Below are 23,392 nucleotides of genomic sequence, written 5' to 3' on the forward strand. Positions count from 1 at the left end.
GAGTGAAGCTCTGCATGTATTATGCAGATGCTCTGCATGTACTATGCAGAGGCTCTGCATCCAGAGTGAAGCTCTGCATGTAACTATGCATGTAACTATGAGTAAGAGCTCTGTCTCTTGATGTCTTCTGCATGAGAACTCTGAGAAAATTCAGAGTTGTAAGTCTGAATTTAACTCTGGAATGGTCATCAAAACCTTATTTAAAATTTCAAATTCGGATTTTTGAAGCATTTTTCACAAAGCATTTTTCAGAGTTGTAAGGCTAGGGGCTCTGCCCCTTGGACCCCGCCACCAGGGGCGCTGCCCCCGAACCCCCGTCGTTTAGGGGCGAAAATAAAATCAAACAAGTGTGCATTTCGCACCTTTCTTACCTGTTCGATATTTATCATGATTACATTGGTTAACAATTTAATCTCATTACACTTAAATGATATTAGTGATACAAATCATCAATATGAAGTTATCAGATATTGGTTATTTCTCAGACTTACAACATAACTCTGAATTGTTCTGTTCCGAACTTGGTTATATATTGTTCTGTTCCAAACTTGGTTATTTCTCAGACTTACAACATAACTCTGAATTGTTTAGAGTTATGTTTATGAGTTATAAGAAGTCAGAATTCTTGTGACTCAGAGTTATGCTCGTAGATACTTTCTAGACTTAGAAGACAACTCTGAATTCTTCTTATTCAGAGTTAAGTCCAGAGTTATTTTCCAGCTTAACAATAGAGTTCTGAATTCTTGTGTTTCAGAGTTAATGTTCAAAGTTTTCTTTCAGAGTTAATGTCTATAGTTTTTTCTCATTTAAAATACCCCGTGTAATACACGGGGTCGAACCTAGTATATATATATATATATATATAATCATTATATATATTGTCTTTGTGTATATAATTACGAATGATGTATATAGATACCAAAAATCTTAACGTCCTTATCGTGAGGTAGGATATATTGTCTTTATATGAATACAAGTAATGTATTCATACGAAGAATGTTAACATCCCGTAAGGTAGTATAATTAATTCAAAAAAATTTCTATGACTGTAATTAGTAACACGGATTGTTTTTACAGTACACCATGGTTTGCATTCATGAATTGTTCCCTAGTAATGAACAAACCAAGAGTTGACATCCACATTAAGGAGGTAAACACAAACAAAATACTTATCTCAAAACTCATAATAATAATAACTCCAACTTTCTGATCGTTCTCTAATTTTGTCGTTCTCATGTCAGACGCAAATTAGAGGATGAAACCATTCACATTTGTTACGTTACGTTAGAAACCCTGAAATTGAATCACGAGAAGATCATGTTATCACGTATAAAATTGCAACTAATGTTGCAAAATGTGGATTTTGTCGACACCATGGTACCCGAGCTGATTTGTCCTGTTTATGATACTGGATACAAATTTTCGTCCCTTTGACATTTCATTTCTAGTCTTTAATCATATGTTTTTCTTCACATTATCAAAATCACAACTTTATTTTAACATATAATATAAAATTATACAAACGCTCGAATATTTATGTTATTTTCTTTTTTAAATAATAAATATTACTGAAATCTTAATCAATTACTGACATCACACCCAAAAAATATACATTTGTTCTGAAACAATCTAAAAAATCAATATAATATCAATTTTTTTTAATTAAATTATGTGTATATGAGATACCTTTTACAAATTCAACCATTAGTACATATCATACAAACTAATTAACTGAGATATATATAGAAATGTTGAGAGTTCAGAAGAAGTACTGAATTAAAAATAATTATAGATTTAAGATCTTTTCTTACACTTCTTACTTTAACTTATATTTTCACATGATTATTTGCTTGTATATATAATTAATTAAATGGTTGGTATTTAAATTTGAATAAAAAAATATATAAAAAATTACATAGAAAAGGAGCAAGGGCATTGCACCACTGCCATATGTTGTAAAGGGATAAAGCAGGTACTACAGTGTAGGATGGTCCATGGAAAGATCAATGGACCCCCACCTACCATCAATTTACACTCCCACTTTCCTTTCTGTACTACAAATGATCAGTCATTTCTCAAGTTTCAAGATCCAACCCTTTACTACTATAAATTTGAATTTTATGAACTTAAATCACTTAAAAATCGAATATAATTACTAATAAAAACAAACGTTTTCGGGTTAGAATTCAAAAGAAGTAATGAATTACAACATAAAAAGGGTGATGTCACGTTGTATGACAAGCGGTTAAGAAAGTTTTGGATTACAAACTGGACCACTTTGCTTTTATTTGAGAGAAAAAAACATAAAGTTTGTATGCTGGGACAAACTCACGTGTTGTGCGCGTGACACTCGGAACCACTTTCTGTTTGGGTCTGCTTTCTAGTACTTACTGTTGAACAGAGGTAATCTTTTTACAGTTTTATCGCAACAAGGGCCACACTGCAAATAACAACGGGCGTAGGAAATTTTGTACTTTCCACCACTGTACTTGTACTTTTATTTGCATTCTGACTCATACTTAAAGGGTTTTAATGTTGTTGAATCTTATTTTTTTTCGTATCTTTATAAGACCCTTATGGTCATTACATCATACGTTATTCTCCTACTTGCAATGATAGACATCGTTGGTAAGGTCATGGTCAGTCCTATACAATGATTTGTACACCAATCAATGGTTGGCATTTGGACAAAACCAACCATATGTTCATCAAATGAAACTGATCAAGATTAAATGAAGAAGAATTCAAATCAAAGTATTGATCAAGGTTGCAAGGAAAAAAAGAATGATCTGATCAACGACAGTGTTGTTGATTCAGGGTCAAGATGCAACATACGCATGAAACCCTTATATCTTGGAATAAAGATTGAAACAGTTTTGTGCTGATTTATATACAAAGGATCAAATGCCACCAAAGGGCCTTTTGGTCTAACGGTATTATAGCCTTTGACCTCCTATGAGGTAAGGGGTTCAAACCTCACCATAGGTGAGGAGGGTATGCAAGTTTATTTGTTACATTTTCCGTATATAAATATTATACACTTCAAAAGAAAAGGATCAAAAGCCCATAACAAGGTTGCATGTACGCTCAAAAGTCTTGTCAAGCTTTGTTTTTCGACAGTTTTATCAATTCATTATTTACTTTCTTTATTTCACACTGGCTTTTGTAAATAAGTACTGAATAGACATTTTTCATTGACCGACGAATCCAAAAACAAGTAAGCAAATGGCCAAAAAGATGCGAAGTAAAGAAAAATAGGTGGAATAATGATGGTCCCATTTCTAGAGGGAGAGATGAGATAGGTGTGGGATGGTGCTTTAATTAGAATTAATTCGAAATATAGGACCACCCACCCCAATTCATGACCCTCTTTACAATGAAATTAAAATCTACAAATTTAATACAATATTGCTGTAATTAATTGTACATTATGCATTAAAAGTTGTATATCGTTCTATACTTGAATGTTTTAGTACTGACAGATGTATATAATTTATATTGTATATTATACAAGAAAGTGAATATTGATTTCGTATTTGACTATTCTAACCCCAAAAGAAATTACCCTTTTGCATACATTACCAAAGTACAAGTTTCATTGCATATGGTATTATATCGTTACACATGATTATTCCAAAAAAACAAAAGAAACCCATAAAAGACCGTTTACCAAATGCTTATCGGGTAAGTGTTTACAACAAGAGTTATCACCATTCACTTATCTTATTGGATAACATTACTTTTGCAAATGGGCGGTCCCAAGTTTCACCCAGACTAATCCCATGACAAATCACGATTGTATAGCCGTTACTCACAACCCTGAATTAAATCTCTCAGTGACCATAAGCACATATGTAGATGGTATGATTTGAAACCGGCTGATTTTTATCATTCTTTTGTTTTTATCCACCATACTACCAATTTTGTCTTTATCAAGTAACATTCTTGACCATCAAAGTGGATTGTTGATAAACATCTTTTTACCCGATAAACACTAACAAGATAAGAATGTAAGACTCATGTCCTTGTTAAGCTTCTTACTAGATAAGATTCTCGGTTCTTATTATACTCATTGAACAAGACGAATGATATCCGATAAACACTTACCCAGTAAACATCTAATAAGATTTTTTTTTATAGTAATAATCAAAATTTGTGTACTTTGGATGAATCTTTTGGATCAGAAAAATGAAACCCCACTCCCATGATGAGGTTAAACTCCCCTACTTCTGCAAAAAGACTGGGTTCAAACTGTTGTTTGACTTATGTTTCTTGAAATTTGTGCTCATATATGCCCACAAATCTTTATGAATGCATGTGGGATGTACGTACATGTGTGTGTATATATAGATTGTACTTTGTGTTTATTTTCTAGTACATTTTACGCATAATATACATATATTTATATTTATATATAATGAGAGAATTGGTGTAAGCATGTCATATGGCGGCTTATAACACTCTCATGCATTATATATATATCTTAGAATTTATGTCTTCCTTTTTAACTTGTTTATTTCCTTTTTGTCTATAAAAACAACGCAAATATTCAATATTTAATACATTTGTTTTGTTTTTCTTTTACAAATATATAATTAATATTAATTCTTCTTTTTTTTTCCTTTTGTTTTTTCTTGTATTTATTGCGATGTCCATTAATTTTGACAAAAAAAAGCATTGAAATTGCTTGAATTTTTGCTTACCATGTCAACTCTGTCAAAAAATTAAATAATATTTTGATTATGTGTATATATATATATATATACATACATATATAGAGTTGGGATCACGTGAGACCAGTCTATTTTTGTGAGACCCATAAAACCATTTTTTTACATTTGAAACTTCATAGCAAAACGCTATGAAGGTAACATTCACAGTGTTTTTGTTGTGAATGTTTGTTTTTTTACCCTCTCAGCATTATCTATGAAGTTTTAAGTGTAAAAAAATGGTCTTGCGGATTTCAAGAAAACAATTTGGTCTCATATATATCCAACCCTACATATATATATATATATATATATATATATATATATATATATATACACACACACGTTAGTTTTGTTTGAAATGGAGGGGTTGATATGAATAAAATACAGGTTATTTATTATGTTGTAACTCACTTAAAATGATTTATGTAACAAGTTTTCATGGGTTAATATATACGGGGGTTATATATTTTTATAAAACAAAATATTTTTTTAATGAATATTAATTTTAAATGTTAAATTTGTATAACTTAAAGAAATGGCAATTGTTTTAAGAAAATAAGATTTTTTTTAAATAGATGGAATAATATATAACAAAGGTGGGGGAGCTTTTAATTGTTATTTTATCAATAAAAAACATAGTAAAATTGTGCATAATTTGACTTATAAACTAACAATTTTATTTTGAGTTGTATAAAAATATAAGATATTTTCTTTTAATAAGATTTTAATCACAATTTATCAAGTTGTTTATATTTAACGATCGTTACAAAATTTGAAGTTTTGTTAATATATATATATATATTAATACATATATACGTGTGTGGGGTTTTTTTTAACTTTTTCATTGTCCATGGAAATTTAAATTATTAGCATTATTTATTGAATTTTTTGAATAAATAAATCGGGTTTTGATCTCTTTAATTATTATGTTATTATGAGAGATCAGGGTTAATGAAATAAAAATTCATTTGTCCTGAATATGAGTATATATATATATATATATATATATATATATATATATATAAAAGCAAGAAAATAAACATAAATTAAATAAATTTAAAATGAATAAAAAAATTTATATGTTTTAATTTCATTGGTGAAACATGTAAAATTGGTTTTTTTGTCCATATTAAAGAAAAAATTAAAGAAAAGAGGATAATTTGATCATTTCTTAGGAAATATTTTCTGGACTATATTGACCCTTGTGAGGCCCTTTAGAAAGGGAGTATATAGATACATATATTTGTATGTACATGTGCAACATAATGATGATAATTCCATGAAAGCAATCATCATCATCATCAAACCCCAATTAAATGACCTTTTCTCTACCACTATTTCAGAGAGGGATATCTCATCACATATATCTCTAAGCTTCCCTTTTTCCTAGGTTTTGGGTCTCATGGCATCACTCTCCCTTCACATGTTTTGCTTTTTACACACTACCACCAAAATTTCATAAATACATAAAGGGGTCTCCACTCATCCACACCCACTTCCCTCCGCCGTCACCACCACCACCACCACCACCGGCCACCGCTACTCCAGTTCTATCTCATGTTCCTTTTAGGTTTTGCACTTTCAGGGTCCACTCTCCTTTCCATCACATGTTTTGCTTTTTAACACAACACCAAACTACATAAATACATAAAGGCTGTCCATCCATCGATCCACAACCACCTCCCTCCGCCGTCAACCACCACCACCGTTGAGCCCTCTATCCCATGTTTCTTTAGGTTTGTTTACAGTCAGGAAGAAAGAAGATATCAAGAAAGATTCTTTTCTTTAATCTTTTTGGGGTTTATTTCATATCGTTATCATCATAATGTTTTGATGATTTGAAATGGTTGAAGAAGGGAAGATCATAGAAGGAAACAATATGATGGTGGGAACCGCCACAAATTTTGATCCTTATGTTAACTCATCAAGTAACCCTAATACTGATGTTAGCTATGGAGGAGGAACACACACTTCAGAGTTCTTCAACTTTGATCAACACAACTCAGTGAGTCACAACTCAGATCTCTTCTGGAAACCATCTTCTCCAAAACCCATCATGATTCCCGGCGGTGGCGCTGCCGCCGGAGATTTCTGTCAGTTTGACGAGTCGTCTCTCCAAAGATGTGTTTTAATCCCATGTGAACCAAACGAAAGACCAAGTCAAGGTCTTTCTCTTTCTTTATCTTCCACCAATCCTTCCACCATTGGAATTCAACCATTTGAGCTTGTAAGACCACCACAAGATCATCATCATCATCATCAACAACAACAACAACACCAAGGGTATTTCGGGAAACCCATGAATATGCATGAACAACATGATATGATGACAGATGATCAAGATGATGAGTTTTTGAGAAAATCAGGAAATATTATGAACAGTGGTTCAGGTGGTTCTCAACATCAAAGCGCACAGTATCACATAAGAAGCTCAAGGTACTTGGTACCTGCACAAGATCTCCTCAATGAGTTCTGCAATCTTGGAACAAAGCAAATCGATCGTTCAACCAAGGCAAAAAGAACCAGTCAGTGGCAAGATCATGATAATTTGAATCATAGCAATGCAAGTTCTTCCAAAAATAAGCCATTAAATTCTCTTGAATTCCTGGAACTGCAAAAAAGAAAATCAAAGCTCCTTCAAATGCTAGAAGAGGTACAAATTTCTCCATTCTTTTGGGTATTATTTATTTGAATTTCACAGAATTATCCATCTAAAATAATCACTTTAATTGATCGCAATACATACAATCACTGTTTATTTTTGATCTTCTTTTTCTTTAATTTCAAGAATTAAAGATTCCTTATCTTTTAATTTGATTTACAACTAATTGAGTGACTACGAGTCTTTCCATTAATGCCCACATGGTGACAAGTTTTGCTGCTTCATTTAATTCCAGAAACCTCCATTCTCGATCCTTGAAATTTTGGTTTTTAAATATGATTTTGTGTTTTATATATTTATTGACTTAAAAACCCAGAAATAATATCTCATTTACTTTTGTTTTTATTGTTTGAAACAGGTGGATAGAAGATACAATCATTACTGTGATCAAATGAAGGCAGTGGTTTCATCCTTTGAAGCAGTGGCTGGTAATGGTGCAGCAACAGTTTATTCAGCTTTGGCTTCCAAGGCAATGTCAAGACATTTTAGGTGTTTGAGAGATGGAGTTGTAGGTCAGATCAAAGCCACCAAGAAGGCAATGGGAGAAAAAGACATTTCTGCCCCTGGTGCCACAAGAGGAGAGACTCCTAGGCTAAGGCTTCTTGATCAAACTTTAAGGCAACAAAGGGCTTTTCAACAAATGACGATGATGGATAGCCACCCTTGGCGCCCCCAACGTGGCTTGCCCGAGCGATCCGTCTCCATTCTTCGTGCTTGGCTCTTCGAGCACTTCCTCCACCCGTAAGCTGAATCCCACCCTCTTAATTAGTTTCCTTCATGATTGAACCGTTTATTTCATCGAACAACCTAGAAACGTATGTAAGCGAAACTTGATTTTCTTGAGTAAAGGCTTAAATATTAGTGAAATTATTTTACAATCTCCCCTCAATCATTAGTTGTCACATATCCCCATTTTGATTCCTAAATTCATTTTTGTCATATTATCCCATCAAAAATTTGTTTTAGTTATATTATTTTGGCCTTGGGGCCTTACTCTTGTGTTTTCTTGTGGATTTGATTCCTATACATCTTTCTTATAGGGACCATATATATATATATGTGCCCTTTCTCTACTCTCATCCACAAAATTATTTTTTTTAAGAGTTTTATTTTCGTTAATTAAAAAATTCTCAAAAGTTACGTTAAAATATTAAAGTGGTAACAAATCAGACTATCTCATTTAACTCGATATATATTGAACTTGACGTTGTCTAAAAATATTGCAGGTACCCTAGTGATGTCGATAAACACATTCTGGCCCGGCAAACTGGACTCTCGAGAAGCCAAGTATGTCCATATCGACCTGTTTTTACATTTATGAATACCCGTTTACTAAAGAATGGATTGGTACATGTGATGAGTGCCAAACGTTGGAACCATATAGTTTGTAGTTCTAGCATGCAACCGATACTTGTACATGTGATGACTGCCAAATGTTGAAACCTCAAGTTCTTCGTTAATTTGTAACGACTTTTTTTAATTTAATTGAGCGCAGGTATCGAATTGGTTCATTAACGCACGGGTTAGATTGTGGAAACCGATGGTGGAGGAGATGTACGTGGAAGAAACAAAAGAGAATGATAACGAAAACGATGAAGATGTCCATGATAGATCATTCAATGTTGCCATTGACGAAAACAATGCAATCCCACAAATGGAGCAAAAACCGACGGTTGAACAGCTTATTCGGAGAGATTCCGAGTGTCTTTCTTCCATCATAAACCACCACCACCATACGACAAAAACCCTTGATCATGATTTCCACCAAAATTTCACAAGGGTGTCATCTGAGCCTTTTGGTGCAGTAGAGCTGGATTTTTCAGCATACAATCACAGTTTTGGTGGTAGTACTGGTGGTGGGGTTTCTTTGACCTTAGGATTACAACAACATGCTGGTGGCGGGGGCGGCGGTGGGGGCGGAGGAGGTGGTGGTGGGGTGTCCTTATTTTACCCAAGAGACCACATGGAAGATTGCCAAACTGCAGTACAGTATTCTTCTCTTTTGGAGGGTGATCAAGGACAGAATCTGCCTTACAGGAATTTAATGGGGGCACAACTACTTCATGATTTGGCTGGTTAGGAACATATTGATTATATCTTCCTTTATATATATAACTTAAAAAGAAAAAGAAATATTGGGTTTAAATTAATTATATATGGATTCTAAGGAAAGGGTATACTTGATTGGGGTTAGATTAATTATTTTACAATCAAAGTTTGAAGCTTTTTTGTTGATTGAAAGGCTATTCTGGTAATTTTTATTCTTTAGCTATATTATTTGGCCATGGCAGTAAAGAAATTAGGGGAAAATTTTCATCGATTCAATGCATGAATATACGGCTTTCTCCTTTAGACATCTAGATTCCTTGGTTTTTTTAAAGTGGTGATCGCCATTAATAGGATGTATATATTTTTATTGTTTAAAGTAGTTAAAATATATATATATACATATATATATATATATTTATATATATATATATATATATATATATATATATATATATATGAGCGATCAAATGAAAACCACTCCAATTTGTAAAAACCGTAAAAACTACTATCTTCCGTCGTTAATCTTATGAAATTTTTTCATGAAATTGTTAATCTTGTGAAATTGTTTCATATAATACTTTTTTGATGAAGTTGTTTCATATGTGGTTATGAAATTGTTTCATATACTACTTAATGAAATTTTAATGAAACTGTTTCATGTATTTCTCTAAAATTAAATTAATGAAGATGATAATATCCATGATTAACACCCTCCACAATAAAAATGGTAAATCAACCTCTCATAATTACAAAAAAATGAACAAAATAAAAAATTATGATTGGTTAAATGAGGTTTTCACGGTTTTTACAAATTGAGTGGTTTTTATTTGAACCCACCCCTATATATATAGATATATATATATATATATATATGAGTCTAATCAAATGAGAATTAATTAGTTTGTGATAACCGTGAAGTCTATTCTCAACTACAAATTAATAGATAAATTAGGAAATTTATAATTTTGGTAATTTTGAATTAAAATTTTAATGCAAGGACATTTTAGGTATTTTAAAACTCTCATCTCTTCTCTCTCCGTCCCCCGTCCTCCCGCCTCTGGCCTCTTGCCACCGTCCTCCCGTGATATACCACATTGGTATCTCAATGCATCTTATATGTGTTTGGGTATCACATTGAGGTCGTTTGTGTGGTTGATCGAAGATGCAACATAGTGGTATCACAATGGATCTTATATGTGCTTGAGTATCACACTATATCTTTTGTTTAACATAGTCAATATTTTTAGGTATCACTAGAGGATGGTAGCAGGAGAACGGAGGACAGGGGACGGAGAGAGAATAGAAGAGATGGGAGATAAAATACCTAAAATATTCTTACATTAAAATTTTAATCCAAAATTATAAATTTCCTAATTTATCTATTGATTTATGGTTGAGATTAGATCTCACAAACTAGTCAGTTTTCTCTTAAATGAACTCATATATATATATATATATATATATATATATATATATAGACACACACACATGGGATCATGTGAGAGAGAGTTGTTTTCGTAAGACAACGTTTTTACATGTGAAACTTCACAGCAAAACACTGTGAAAGTTTGACTTTTTTTTACCTTCACTACATTTTGTTGTGAAGTTTCAAGTGTAAAAATGTTGTCTCACATGTTTTACGAAAACATGCTGGTCTCACATGAACCCAACCCTATATATATACTCACGTGTCTCATGAAAACATGTTGGTCTCACATGAATCCAACCATATATATATGATCAATGAAAATATGGTCAAAATAAAATAACAAGAAAAAAACAGTTAAATCACATGTAATTATGTAACGCAATTAACACAAAAGTGAGCAAGTGACCTGACTAACAATCACGTTTAGTGTAAAATCACACACACACACACACACACACACATATATATATATATATATAGTTTCATTTTCGTGTTCTATTATTTAGTTATTGTTCTCGTATGAATATGATCCTTCCTCTCTATATATAAATACATAGTGGTAGGTTCACATAAGAAAGACTAAATATCTTGTGAAAGTAAAATGAGAAGGTTCATGTGTGAATTATTAAAAATTCCATTTTCAGATGTGTATATGAACCTTTATGGATATTCTGTAATGTTGGTTTATATATGCATTTTCAAATAGATATTTTTGTAGTTTTTCAATTGATTCACATATCAACTTGCCCTTTTAACTTCATTTTCTTACATTATTACGATATTTAATCTTTTTATTTGAATCGATATATATATATATATATATATAATTACCATCCCTAAACTCGAAAAATTATGGACATACTCCTCATTAAGATCCCTCTCATTAACGGCAGCTAGACAAATTTACTAATTCAGTCAACTCAAGGATTAGAAGACCAAAATGTCATTTGTTCTTTGTCATGTTCATATTAGAAAACAACACACACACACACACACACACGTATGCGAATGATCATGTAAAAAAGAAAGTTATGGTAAGAAATATAATGAAATATCTGAACCCTTAATCTCTTTTAATCTCATACCAATTCATGAATTGTGCTTTAGAAAAGAAATGATATTGTGCATCATGGTGCACCTCATTAATGTTGAAATTCAATTAGGATTTATCCAATGGTTAGGATCTCTCCTTACATTTCTCATAGTAACTTCTCTTCTCACCGGAACCCGACCTTATATATATATATATATATATATATATATATATATATATATATATATATATATATATATATATCCCCACAAAATGTATACATAGACGAAGAATAAGGGGACGTCACCTAAAAGGGGGTTGTGAGTCCAGAGACGGGGTATGTGGCTTTCCAGTTGGGGGTGATGGTTGTAGTTGACGATAGCTATGAGCCGGAGGTGATGGGAAGACATTGATCAAGAGCAGGGCGACAGGTGGGGGAAGGCTTCTCCGAAGAAGGAGACCAACGTTGTCTTATTTCTATATATTATATTTTTATCTTTAACAGGAAAAAGGCAAAAAAAATATGCGTAAAAAGACCAAAATGACCTCTGACTTAACAAGATTAACGAATTTGTTTAACGACCATTAATGAGGGAGACCTTAATCATAAGAAAATGATAACCATATCCACAATATTTCGAGCTCAAAAACATTAGTCATAATTTTTAAAATACCATATAAACCAAATCCGTAATTCACTCAAAAGTTTTATATTTAATTAATTATTATTTTATTTTTTTTGCATTTAAAATCAGATTATTTATTTATATTGGGGTAAAAAATACCGTATGGGGCTCGCACGTGCGAAAACGGCTCAGGTTGTGGATCGAAAGCAATAATATGATTACGTGTTCGACCCTTTGACCCATCTGGTGGTCTCTCTTCACGATCTATTCAAGTTTCAACTCTCACAGCTGCGTTTCAAATAATCGCTCGTTAGGGCTTTTTCTGGTTCTTGATTCATCCTAATTTTCACTAATGATTTCTTCGTATCACACGTAACTGCGACTACTACAGAGGTAATATGATCATCGATTTTCAGTTTTATTGCGTTGCGTATCGAGCTAATTTAGTCTGCATTGAGTCATTGATTGATCTGCGCTTAATCTGAAGATTCGATTTTTCTGTAGGAATTCCTTTTGATGTTTTGTTCCTTGATTAAGCTTGAAGATTTTTTCTTAATCTGGTTGTTTTGCTATTTTGTGATGGATTTTGCAGATTCTTAACTTGTTCTTTTTGTTTATTGATCAATTGTCGAACTGCTCTAGTTAATGAAGAAGATGGATTTGATGTCTGGTTACAAGGTAATTATTGAGGTTTAATGTATGAAATTACAGTGCTGTTTTTCGTGTTTGCTTTTGAAATTTTGAATGTTTTTATGCCTGACAATGAGCTTATACTAAATGTACAGGGAGTTGTTGGGCTTGTATTTGGAAACGAGAATTCAAGTTCCAACGAGGATAGGTTTGTTTTATTTTTAGAATTGTTAAGTTAAAACGTAATTATGCATTGTATATCCCATTGTGCACTTTGGTTTGTTTGGTATCTAGTTCATAGTTCAATTTATGATGGCTAGACTTGTTTATTTCATCTTATTTGCCAAAAGCAATGGTGCAAATTCTTGAGTTCAATTTGATCTTTTTAAAGCGATGGTGTGATTGTGATTGTGATCTGACCTGTGGTCGGAATGATCATCACAGATCCGATAAATGTTATCTTTGATGTGGATTGCCGTTCTCTTGCTATCTATATTATCATTCATGAAGACCCCATTATCTACTTCTTCTGCACAGATGGGCGGCGGTTCTGATAATGGCCATCATAACTGCTTATCCATTCCCTTACAATATGAACAAATTAAATCATATCCAATTATTTATTCAAGTAGGCAATAGCGTACTACATAGATGAATTCCTTACTAACACAGACATGTTTGTTATAGAACAGCTGATCAAATTATGATCTAATTCAGTTCTGAATTGCTTTTCTTTTCTCTTCCATGGCTGATGTACTTTATGGATGTCAATTGTAGCTATGTTGAACGCTTGCTCGATTGTATAAGTAACGGTAAGCTGGCAGAGGATAGAAGAAATGCTATGGCAGAGCTTCAATCTGTTGTTGCAGAAAGTCATGCTGCTCAGCTGGCTTTTGGAGAAATGGGTGAGTACAGGTTGGCTGTATAATGGTATCTCAGGTTCTTATTTGTCCATAACGCAATGCATTATTGTCTATCACAGGGTTTCCTGTACTACTGGGTGTTCTAAGGGAACGCGACGATGTTGAAATGGTTTGAACGCTTCTGCCAACAGCTTCTGTTTTTTGGTGGTTATCTAGCAGTTTTCTGATTCACTTTAAATAATATGATATATGTTGTCCTGTTTTATAACTGGAGTACAGATTGGTTTACAATTTAAGCATCTTAGACCCCAGTGAGTTGGTTGGGTAGCCACTTTTGTACATTGAGCTTCTTAGATGTTTATTTTCCTTTTGCTATATGCATCTAAGCATGAATCAATAACAAAGTTAAGACTGCAAGTCATCAAGCTGTCTAGGAATCCGTGGTCCGTCACTACAAGGGTAACCCTCCATCATGCACACACATCATTGTTGGACCATGAGGTTGTATAGTTTTGTAGGATTTGAAGAAAGAGAGACAGAAGCCATGAGACATGGTCTTTTTGTACATCTGTGTTATGCATTAAGAGGAATACCATGTGACACGTGTTCTTTTTTATTAGATGCATTTTTACATGTGCCTAGGTTGTGTGGCTGTGCATATAATAGGGCTCTTTTCATCTGTTTTTCCTGTAACAGGCTACAATAACTCTTTGTTAGAGTATTTTCAGATGAGTATTACGTCCAATACTCAATAAGAAAGGCTTATAGTTAGAAAATTATATATATACATATATATAGGGATTAGGAGATATTATTTTGTATGCTTAGTTTTATTGAGATTCTACTAAAGATTGGATTAGGCATCATGGAGATAAACTTACCTTTCAAAAGTAAGCCAGTTTTGTTGATTATCATTGATTATGCTCAGTTTCTCTTCTGGGTTCTATCAAATTGGTATTAGAGTGGCATAGTTCCTGGGACAATGGCAGCAAAGAAGGTAGAAGACTTAGAAGAAAAGATGGTGCTTGAAATAGGGGGAAGTAAGAGCCATGATCCTTCACAAACTCAAGATTACAAGGCTTTCATATAAAGAGACCAAACTCATTCTAGACTTTTTCTTCAAGACTCAAAGATACAATACTGATTATATACATAGATCTTCTAAAGGTCTCTTGTAATATTGCTCACATAAATGGATAGTTTAAAGGTCTCTTGTGAAAGACTATTTCTGCTGTAATGGTTCTTTTAGAATAATCTTGGTCTTGGTAGATTAGTCTTGACCATTCAACACAATAACTCCAACACTTCAACATTTCTCTTAATAAATTTCCACCATCTCAGTTTCCACCTACAAGCTACATCCTACACAAGCTTCAAGAATAGAGAAGATGCCTTGAAACCGTAGAGGAGGGGGCACAGGGAACTATTGGGTTTTGTATGTTTGCTTTCGGTTTGCCACTTTATGATTTATTTTGGTTTCAGATTTCTTTTGGGATAGAAGAGTTGTTTAAAAAACTTATTCTTGTTAGCTTCTTTGAGCGTGAATTAGTTACAGATTGTCCCTCAAGTTTAGTACTTCTTGAAGAAATTAAAGAAAAATAAATAGTGACTGAGAACGTTCAGTGCATCTAGGTGTCTGTGGTTCTTTTCCTGCATCTTAACTTGACTTCCAGCATTAATAAATACTGTTTTTTTCTTTTTATCTTTTAAATCATATTATGGTATAACCAATTTCAATTAATAAATGCTATGTATTGATGAATTTTCAAAGGTTCGAGGGGCTTTAGAAACTCTTGTGAGTGCCTTAACACCAATTGCTCATCCGAAACTGCATGCAAATGCGGTTCAACCAGCTCTGATGAACACTGATCTTCTATCTAGAGAAGGGCAAAGCATTTCTCTTCTTTTAAGCCTGCTGGTAAGGCTTCTATATCTTGATCCTATTATATCGCTGACAATGTATTCTAGATTTGGTTGTTCTATGGCTCTGTTGGTAATCAAGTATCTTGACAGTCGGAGGATGACTTCTATATAAGATATTACACGCTTCAACTTTTGACTGCTCTTTTAACAAATTCTCCCATTAGGTATGTGTCTCTAGCCACTTTCTCCTGGTTTATTCTAATTTTTATTTAATAGCTAGTATTAGGTTGGAAAGATATACTGAGGTCTTCTTCAGATTACAGGAAGCCATTCTTACTATCCCTCGTGGTATAACCCGGCTTGTGGATATGCTTATGGACCGGGAGGTATGAACTGGTATAGTCGTTGAAATCAATAAATATGTGTGATATTTGATGCTTCTTTGTCCTTAAAACAATGTTGATTGCTTTGTAGGTCATACGAAATGAGGCCTTGTTACTTCTCACCTACTTGACCCGAGAAGCAGAGGTAATTTTTCCCTGTTTACCTTTCTACTTCTATATTCGATAATAAAGTTTCCTTCTTTATATTTTCCTGCCTAATTTCTTCGGATTACTGCACTAGGAAATCCAAAAAATATTGGTCTTTGAAGGTGCTTTTGAGAAGATTTTCAGTATCATTAAAGAGGAGGGAGGTTCAGAAGGTGGTGTTGTTGTGCAGGTGATTAGTTGACTCCTCCGCAATGGTTCTTTGCTCATTCCATTAGAAAAAAATTAAAAATTGCTTTATATTGGTGGAAATAAATGGAGCTCCATTGCTTGGAATGTTCGTTGACGATGGTTAGGTTGCATGTATAAACTTTGTAGTGCTATCAATTTTGAGTGTTTGCCCTCATCCTTATTTGAGAAGCAACAGCTCATCTTTCCATAAGAAACTGTTTCTAATTTCCAAGTGCTTTTACACCTTTCTGCTTTCTGTTGTTATTGATCAATTGTTATGTTGAAATACTAAATCTGTTCCAATATTTGTAATCTTACAGGACTGTCTTGAATTGTTAAATAATCTCATTCGCAACAATGCATCTAATCAGGTTTGGTTTCTTCTTTGGAGTATTTACAGATTGAAGCTTTCCATTCATTCTGTTGCTTTTTACCACCGTATAGATGTTGTATAGGTGTTGCTGAGGGAGACTGTAGGCTTTGACTCATTGATATCGATTTTGAAGCTCCGAGGAACCACATACAGCTTTACTCAGCAAAAGGTGAGTGCTTATTAGTTTGTTTAGCATTATCTTGCAGTGTTGTATGTCTGCATTGCCTACCTACCTTACCTTTTATATCACGCTTTTTACAGACTCTAACTTTATCTTAGAAGACTTATTAGTTGCTTTCCTGTGTCTTTCAATGAAATTGATGCCTGTAGACGATCAATCTACTGAGTGTCTTAGAAACAATTAGTTTGCTGCTGAATGGAGGTCTGGAAACTGATTCTGCGAGCAACAATAATAGATTGACAAACAAAACAGTTCTTGTCCAGGCTAGTTTCTGAACTTCAGTTGTGTCATTTAGTTGCATAAATAAACTTTGTGTCTTCATCACTCATTTTTTTCCCTTCTCTTATCATTGTAGAGAAATGTTTTGGACCATTTACTGATGCTAGGTGTTGAAAGTCAATGGGCCCCTGTTTCCGTACGTTGTGCGGTAAGATAACTTCTTCCAGGTGCCTATGATGAAATGGTTTATATATACTTGCTACTTAGTTAATTGGGGAGGATGGGCATTTTTTTCCTGTTTCTGATAAAAATGTTTAGGTACAGGACAGCTGCACAGTCTTTGCCAGTAAAGTACTGTAACATAAAGTCTTGTGTTTGACAGAATCGAGACACCCTTCATCATATGATCTACAATCTGTGATCTAGAAACTTTTTTGCACAATTATTACATTAACTTTTAAGTTCCCATAATTCTTTCCAAAAGTTGGGGCTGGTTCAGATGCATATAACAATTCTAACATGTATTACTCATATAACATGGTCAGGCCTTTCAATGCATAGGTGATCTGATTTCTGGACATCGTCAGAATCTTGATTCCCTTGCAAGTAAATCGCTTGGTGATGAACTAGAGGTTGAGCCAGCTCTGAATTCAATCCTACGGATAATCTTACGCACTTCAAGCATGCAAGAGTTTATTGCAGCCGACTATATTTTTAAGAGCTTTTGCGAGGTTTGTATCATATGCATTTTCTCAGAATGAGTTTTCTCATTATTATTTATTTTCTTCCATGTGTGTAAAGAGTTGATTCTACATTGTATCTAATAACCAAATTCACTTGCTACACTTTGCTTGATCAGCAAAACAGCGATGGTCAAAAGATGTTAGCATCTACTTTAATTCCTCAGCCTATGTCAATGACCAATGCTCGATTTGAGGAGGATGTGAACATGTCCTTTGGAAGGTATGTCTTTGCAATTTTTATACAGAGATTTTCTTCTCGCAGATCAATACATACATGCTCTCTCTCTCTCTCACACACACACACCCCGAATCTTGCTCAAACTTGTTTATGTTGCAGCATGCTGTTGCATGGCCTTGCCATGAGTGAACATGATGGTGACCTTGAGGTAATGTGAACTTTATTCTAATCTACATTTTCTTAAGAATAGTTTTCTTTCTTAACAAAATGTTCTCTATCAGCTCCACTCCTGATTTCATAAAATTTTGTGCAATTTTCTTGAGGATAGAATGTTGCCTAAATCAGAGGCGGACCCAGAACTTTTTTCAAGTGGTGGCACAATTTGACTATAAAAAATATCTACTTTTTTCACAATATTAGTATAGATCTGTTGGTTTTTTGACCTTTAAAAGAGACCCATATTCAAGTCTGATCTACATATATTTTTAAAAACACAAGAGGTACATAAAAAAAACTCCAAAATTTAAGCTAAAAAATTAACAAATTTTATAACTATGGGATTCAGAATCTAGGCCTTTTGTAGATAGGCAGGAGCATTTACCATCTTAGCCATTAAAGTCTTGTGCTAACATTTCAGTTTCAAAAACTATATGGTGGCATCCAACAAAACAATATGGTGGCACCCTTCAAAAACATAATTTTTTCCCCTTACGACCGAATCATGAAGCGGTGGCCCGTGCCACCGTATCATTCCATGTTGGTCCACCCCTGGCCCAAATAGACTATTGTATTCTCTCTTCTTAATTTTCAGTCAGTCTTATTTCATGCTTCCATTGAGCTGATGTGAGCAGAGGCAGCATAGTTCTTACATTGTTGAGCACAAGTATTATACGGTTTGTCTTTTGCAGACTAGTTGCCGAGCTGCTAGTGTTCTTTCTTATGTAATGAAGGATAATATTGAATGCAAGGAAAAGGTACACGAGCTCATGCTTTAGACAGCTCTTGCTATTTGAGATTGTTCATAATTGTTTTCTTTCTTGGCCCATTTTTATGCAGGTTTTACAAATTAAACTCGAGTCATCAATGCCCTCATTAGGATCCCCAGAACCCCTATTGCACCGAATGGTAAAATACCTGGCTCTTGCATCTTCCAAGAAAGTCAAAGATGGAAAATCAACTACTCCAAGAAATTCATATTTCCAACCAATAATCTTGAAACTGCTTGTCACATGGCTCTGTGATTGCCCAACCGCGGTGCAGTCGTTCCTGGAATCACGTCCCCATTTAACATATCTAATTGAGTTAGTATCAAATGGCGAGACAACAGTTTGTGCAAGGGGTTTGGCAGCTGTTCTTTTAGGGGAATGTGCTATTTATAATAAAAGCAACGAGTCTGGAAAGGATGCTTTTACCATAGTCGATGCCATAAGCCAAAAAATCGGCCTTACATCTTACTTTCTGAAGCTTGATGAGATGCAAAAAAGCTTTCTGTTTTCAACTGCAAAGCCAACTCAACCCCGTAAACCATTGACAAGATCAACTGCTAATAGTATGGCGGAGATGGAAGATATCGAGGAAAATGAGGCAACTGATAACCGGAATGATGACCATCCGATGCTTGCTTCAATGTTTGATTCTCAATTTGTCAACTTCATCAAGAATTTGGAAGTTGGTATTAGAGATTGCATTGTGAAAATATACAGTCATCCAAAGAGCAATATGTCGGTGATGCCAGCGGCATTGGAACAGAGGAAGGATGAGATGGATGGGGACTATATCAAGCGGCTCAAATCCTTTGCGGAGAAGCAGTGCTCTGAGATACAGGTAAATTGCATAAGTCTTGTTTTCTTGATTAATTTTTAGGATACTTTTTTCTTTAAGTATATAATATCTTTTTTTTTTATTAACCTGGATATCCAACTCGCTATATGAGTCGACTAATCCCAGGGCGACCACCTCTTTGCAGGTATATAATATCTTTAATACCGCAAATACCAATTCCAACTGATAATTATTCTTACGACCAAAATAGACTTCATGGAAACAACCACTCTACTCTTTGGGGTAGAGGTCAGGTCTGCGAACACGTTAAGTCCTCCTGACCCCACCCCAGGTGGGGCGTACTGACCTCGTTTGGCTTGGTTTGGTTTTAACCAGACAGTCTGTTAGCAACTACCTAGCCAAGTATAGCCAAGTAATCCCAATATTGATTGAAACTCCCAAAATTTGGCTCATTCAATTTCTAGAATTATTCTGGATTTTCTTTTTCTAGGTTCTAGTTTCTCCTCCCTTCATTGTGTTGGCCAACCCCCATTTGAACCTCAAATTTCTAGAAACATTCTGGATTGTTTTTTAGCTCTAGTTTATCTCTCGTGATGACCAACCCTTCACTTAAACCCTTCCAATTTCTAGAAATTTGCTGAATTGTTTTCTAGTTCTAGTTCACCTTCCCTCTGTATGGTGGTCAACAGATGGATAACCGACGTGGAGCCACACTGCAACCTAGCCAAGAGGATGCGACTCCATTCAGTCATGGAATCAGGATCAGATTAACATGAAAATAAGAATTCATGATTTGTTAAGTCACATTTATCTGGTTCTATTAAGAGAACCAGATCAAACATGGTTGTTAGCAGCTTAATGAGCTTAATGGGACTCGCAGTTTATTCGGTCAACTATACATGACTGTTTGGTAGTGACTTAATGATATAGAAAGTGGCGTATTCATCAACCTTCTAGGGAAGCTGTATGTAAAAAAAGCCGAGTCTTTCAAACCTGCCCCTCCCAATTAAAAAACACGCTTCTTCCATCAATTAAAAAAACCCTCCCAAACAAAAACCTTCATAATCTTGAGACAAATTAACCCACACATACAACTTTATCCATACATAACTTAACATAAAACCAAACAAAGTGCCCCTAAGAACAGCAAATTAGGAATCTTATAGATATAAACTTACTATGATTAAGGGTCTGCTTGTTAGCAGCTTAATGAGGCTCGTAGCTTATTCGGTCAGCTACATGTAACTGTTTGGTATTGGCTTAATGATATAGAAAATGACTTATTCAGTAAGCTTCTAGAGGGGAGCTGTATACAGAAAGCCAAGTTTTTGCCAAACTTGTCGCTCCCAATTAAAAGAACATGCGCTTCTTTCATCTATGAAAAAACCTTCATAAACAAAACCTTCCCAATGTGTACGGACAGGTTAATCCACATAGATAACTTTATCCGTACAAGACTTGATGAAAAAACCAAACAACCCCTAAGAGGCTTCTACCGGTTCTGTCCTTTCTAACTGCCAAATATATAATGTCAGCACTACTCGGATTGACAAAATCGTGCACATTTGATAAAAGTAGGAAAAACGAAGTGAAGCCGACACAGGAAGATCATCATGCAGTTTAGCACTTCAATTCTAATATTATTTACCCTTTTCACTTATTTAAACAGGACCTTCTTAATAGAAATGCAACATTAGCCGAGGACCTAGCCAATACCGGCGGTGGTGGCACCACCCGCAGCGAACCTAGCGGTGGTGGCGGCTCCGAGAGGGTCCAATTAGAGAAGCTTCGAAGAGATCTTCAAGAAGCCTCCCAACAGCTGGAAATGCTCAAAACTGAAAACTCAAAAATCGAAACCGAAGCCTCATCGTACAAAACCTTGGCGGAAAAAATGGAAACCGATCTGAAGAGCCTCTCGGATGCCTACAACAGCCTGGAACAAGCGAATTATCATTTAGAAATGGAAGTGACGGCATTGAAGAGTAGCGGGGCTGTTCCAAGCCTGAATATCGAGAAAATTAAAGCGGAAGCACGGGAGGAAGCGCAGAAGGAGAGCGAAGGAGAACTGAGCGATCTGCTCGTTTGTCTTGGTCAAGAACAGAGTAAAGTCGAGAAATTGAGTGCGAGATTGATGGAGTTGGGAGAAGATGTTGATGCGTTGCTTGAAGGTATTGGAGATGATACCGGAATACCAGACGACGATGACGAAGACGAAGACGAAGACGACGATTGATAGCTGGTATGGTTGTGTTTCGATTATTTAAGTAAATTACAAACTTGCCCTTTTGCTTTCGTCAACTTTCAAATATGTATCGTGTTGGGATTTTCTTTTGTACATTCTTTTGCGTGAATTTGTACAGCTTGTCATCGTTATATCTGACACTTGAAGTTCAAGACGAATGTACCAGTGTTTCAACTCAATAAGCCGAACGAAATCTTCAATCCTGAGGGTGCGTTTTTAATGTACCGAGAGAGGACGACATTACAGGAAAAAAAACTTAAACTTCAAGGATTATCACCTTTTGAAGTTCGGATTCTTCAACAACAAAATATTTAACCATATAATAATATTTCAAGATCAAGGTTCGAGACATACTATACGACATCAAATATGGTTTATATTTAGAAGGTGGTTGATACTCAGTAAAGAGAGTCCAATCCAAAACCACTTTAATAAAATAGTAGAGGCTTACTCGTGCAATGCAGCGACATACATCGTGATTTTAATATTTCATTTTATTCTTTATCTCAGTCGATGTTATAATATAGTTTTATGTGATTTTGAGAAAGCGATGATATTTTTATTTTTGAATAAAATATATGTTTGAAGATATCATAAAAATTTGACAAAAATATATCGATATTAGTATCAAATTAACTATTTGAAATTCCTCATTTTTTTGTTTAATTTTTTTATAATTTAATTTATGTACAATAACGAAGTAATTTATATTTGGTTTAATAATATAATTTTTTAATAAAGATAATAATTATTTATTTTGTTGGAACTCGATAATTATTCTAATTATATTTTAGATTTTTTATATTTTAAAATGAGATGTTCATCCTCTATTTGATTATGTTTATCCGCAGTTATTTATATGAATTCAAACATCGAGCTTTAATAAGTTGTACTTATGCATAATTACTTGTGATCTTGAATTTTAAGTAATATGCATTAATATACAGTATTTTATGCATAACAAAAATATATCGATATTCGTATCAAATTAACCATTTAAAATTTCTCATTTTTTGTGTAATTTTTAATTTAATTTCTTTTATAATTTAATTTAGGTACAATAACAAGTAATTTATATTTGTTTTAAT

General features: G+C 34.1%; 2 protein-coding genes across 2 annotated transcripts; both read left to right on the forward strand.

Annotated features, from left to right (window-relative positions):
• Positions 1-6,555: 6,555 nt before the first annotated feature.
• On the forward strand, positions 6,556-9,569 carry LOC112528129 (homeobox protein BEL1 homolog). The gene is made up of 4 exons (XM_025139061.1): positions 6,556-7,365; positions 7,733-8,115; positions 8,601-8,661; positions 8,870-9,569. Exons 1-4 carry the CDS (start codon positions 6,556-6,558, stop codon positions 9,452-9,454), a joined length of 1,839 nt encoding a protein of 612 aa, XP_024994829.1. The 3' UTR covers positions 9,455-9,569.
• A 3,230-nt stretch (positions 9,570-12,799) lies between these two features.
• Positions 12,800-22,483, forward strand: LOC112527152 (golgin candidate 6-like). The gene is made up of 20 exons (XM_025137603.1): positions 12,800-12,904; positions 13,104-13,189; positions 13,297-13,349; positions 13,919-14,046; positions 14,124-14,173; positions 15,776-15,922; positions 16,018-16,091; positions 16,184-16,253; positions 16,342-16,395; positions 16,492-16,587; positions 16,907-16,957; positions 17,042-17,128; positions 17,290-17,403; positions 17,496-17,567; positions 17,905-18,090; positions 18,219-18,322; positions 18,440-18,488; positions 19,189-19,254; positions 19,337-20,104; positions 21,732-22,483. Exons 2-20 carry the CDS (start codon positions 13,157-13,159, stop codon positions 22,293-22,295), a joined length of 2,766 nt encoding a protein of 921 aa, XP_024993371.1. The 5' UTR covers positions 12,800-12,904; positions 13,104-13,156; the 3' UTR covers positions 22,296-22,483.
• Positions 22,484-23,392: the final 909 nt, after the last annotated feature.

Source organism: Cynara cardunculus (assembly GCF_001531365.2).
Source record: "Cynara cardunculus var. scolymus isolate 2C chromosome LG 15, CcrdV1, whole genome shotgun sequence".
Classification (NCBI taxonomy): domain Eukaryota; kingdom Viridiplantae; phylum Streptophyta; class Magnoliopsida; order Asterales; family Asteraceae; genus Cynara; species Cynara cardunculus.

Excerpts from the sequence above, each read along its gene's own strand:
- LOC112528129 (XM_025139061.1), top strand. The coding sequence starts at position 6,556 with ATGGTTGAAGAAGGGAAGATCATAGAAGGAAACAATATGATGGTGGGA. Across the intron at positions 8,116-8,600 it reads TTCGAGCACTTCCTCCACCC|GTACCCTAGTGATGTCGATA; the intron begins GTAAGCTGAATC and ends AAAATATTGCAG. Across the intron at positions 8,662-8,869 it reads CTGGACTCTCGAGAAGCCAA|GTATCGAATTGGTTCATTAA; the intron begins GTATGTCCATAT and ends AATTGAGCGCAG.
- LOC112527152 (XM_025137603.1), top strand. The coding sequence starts at position 13,157 with ATGAAGAAGATGGATTTGATGTCTGGTTACAAG. Across the intron at positions 14,047-14,123 it reads GCTGGCTTTTGGAGAAATGG|GGTTTCCTGTACTACTGGGT; the intron begins GTGAGTACAGGT and ends TGTCTATCACAG. Across the intron at positions 18,489-19,188 it reads AACATGATGGTGACCTTGAG|ACTAGTTGCCGAGCTGCTAG; the intron begins GTAATGTGAACT and ends TGTCTTTTGCAG.